At 53.8% G+C, this 2,244-nt stretch overlaps 1 protein-coding gene across 2 annotated transcripts in view; it reads left to right on the top strand.

Moving 5' to 3' along the window:
• PIP5K1B (phosphatidylinositol-4-phosphate 5-kinase type 1 beta) overlaps positions 1–2,244 on the top strand; it is a 63,368-nt gene that overhangs the window by 48,186 nt on the left and 12,938 nt on the right. For both annotated transcript variants that reach the window (XM_045289327.1, XM_045289328.1), the window contains 3 exons: positions 998–1,081; positions 1,197–1,245; positions 1,779–1,863. In XM_045289327.1, coding sequence (XP_045145262.1) covers positions 998–1,081; positions 1,197–1,245; positions 1,779–1,863 — 218 coding nt within the window. The remainder of the gene's footprint in view (positions 1–997; positions 1,082–1,196; positions 1,246–1,778; positions 1,864–2,244) is intronic.

Genomic DNA, 2,244 nt, shown 5'->3' with positions numbered 1-2,244 from the left:
AGCACCCTGTCGTGCCTGGCCTCCGGGTGCCCCCAGCAGCAGGATTTCAGTTGCATGAAGAGAGTGGGCATGTGACACTTCGAAACGTCCCCTCGTCACGTAGACTGCACCCGTCTGGCACATGCTGGACAGCCGCTAAGAAGCAAAGGTGTGAGCACAGGTGTGAGCACATATATTAAACATGAGACTTTAACCCCACCATGTGTACAACACGCACATGCACACGCCTGGCTGTCAAATGTGAGTTGCCGTTAGCCTCAGGTCCTACAAATTGTTTTTTATACATGTTTTCTGTGTGCTTTTCTGTGTTACATTAAAATGGGCACTGGATTTATACAGTACTTTTAGTGGCGTTATGCATTGGGCTGCTAATTCAAAGGTCGGCAGTTCAAAACCACCAGTCGCTCCGAGGAGGGAAGAGGAGGCTGTGTGCTCTCATGAAGAGTTACTGGGGTGGTTCCACCCTGCTGCATAGGGTCAATATGAGTCGGCATCAACTTGGCACTGTGTTTAATTTGGAGGGCGTGGGAGTGTTTGTTTGTACGACTGTTTGAAAAAAAATGATATTTTGAAAGGCATGAAAAATATGTGCTGTGGTCTTAAAATACCAAAAACGAAACAAAACTCCCTGCCAAGAGTCGACCCTGTAGGACAGAACAGAACTGCCCCTGTGGGTCTCTGGGACTTTAACAGGAGTAGAAAGCCCTATTTTTCTCCCTCAGAGCAACTGGTGGTTTCGAACTGCTCACCTTGTGGTGAGCAGCCCGACACGGAACCACTGTGCCCCAGGGTTTTCAAATAGGAATGACTAAGTAATTGTTAAGGTTTTTCCCATCCAACTGGACAGGCAGTGGCCTGTGGTCCTCAGTGGGGAAGTCTGTGCTTCTGGCTTCCCAGGAAGACGTCCCCAGAGGGCCCCGCCCCCAGCCCATCCACCCCCAACCTCTTGTCCTGACAATGCCTGACCTGCGTGTGCTGTCTTCTGCCCCGTCCACAGGATGGGGGGCATCCCAGCCAAGAGCCACCGAGGAGAGAAGCTGCTGCTGTTTATGGGCATCATTGACGTCCTGCAATCCTACAGGTGGGACGGCCAGGGGCATGGGCTGCTGGGGCCTCAAACTCTGAAGATGCACCGGATTGGGGGGGAGGCGGGGGGTGCATGGCAGCTCACCGTCCGTCTGTCTGCTGGCGTCTAGGTTGATGAAGAAGCTGGAGCACTCCTGGAAAGCACTGGTCTATGACGGGGTGAGTGTCCCTCTCTCCTCCCCAAACAGCCGGCTTTCCTGGGCGCTTGCTCTGAGCGGGAGGCCTGCAGACACCCTCAGCCAGCCCGTCTGTGGGCGCCACTGCTCCATCAGCCTGTGCGCCCTCCCCGAGGCCTGGTGATCCCCTCCCCAAGACGCTGACCGTTGAAAACACTGCGAAGCATTGTTTGGCTCCACCTTTCTTCACCGCAGGCTGAGTGAGGTCAGCCTCCGGCCCAGGCTCCCTCAGAGCCCACAGGGCTTCCTCTGGGGACAAGACCCAGCTGAGGCCCACACCATTTCTGTCCGGCCCGAGGGAGGGTCTCCCACCAGGAGAGGTTGCTCTTCCATGTGGAATGGCTAGAATGGTTTTGGATCAACGGCACGCCCCAGCCTGACTCCTGAAGGCGCAGGGCCTGGCCAGGCACTGGTGTCCCCAGCTCTGGGGCCCGAAGCCTGTCGGGAGGGGGATGCTGCTGTGCCAGTGTCCGGAGCTGGCTGAGAAGTCATGGGGACACGGGAATTGTCTTGCAGGACGCCGTCTCAGTCCACAGACCAAGTTTCTACGCAGACAGGTTCCTGAAGTTTATGAATTCCAGAGTTTTCAAGAAAATCCAAGGTAGGATCTTCGTCTTTTATTTTTTAATACTTTTATTGGGGGCTCTTACATCTCTTATCACAATCCATACATTCATCCAGTGTGTTAAGCACATTCGCACATATGCCGCCATCATCATTCAAAGCATTCTCTTCCCTCTCGAGCCCCTGATATCAGCTCCCCATTTCTTCCCCCTCCCTCTCCCACCCACCTGCCCTCATGAATAAGTTATAGATTATTATTTTCATATCTTACATCGTCCTCCATCACCCCTCACCCATTTTTCCATTATTCATCCCCCTGGGAGCGGGTTATATTTGACCCTTGTGATTGATTCCCCCTTTCTCCCTCCACCCTCCCCTAATCCTCCTGGTATCTCTACTTTCCTTGTTGGCCCTGAGG

The sequence above is a fragment of the Echinops telfairi genome, unplaced genomic scaffold (genome assembly GCF_000313985.2).
Source record: "Echinops telfairi isolate 266 unplaced genomic scaffold, ASM31398v2 ScPeMD7_25;HRSCAF=90, whole genome shotgun sequence".
Lineage (NCBI taxonomy): Eukaryota > Metazoa > Chordata > Mammalia > Afrosoricida > Tenrecidae > Echinops > Echinops telfairi.
The sequence above is the reverse complement of the archived record's forward strand: the minus strand, read 5'-3'. Positions and strand labels throughout refer to the sequence as shown.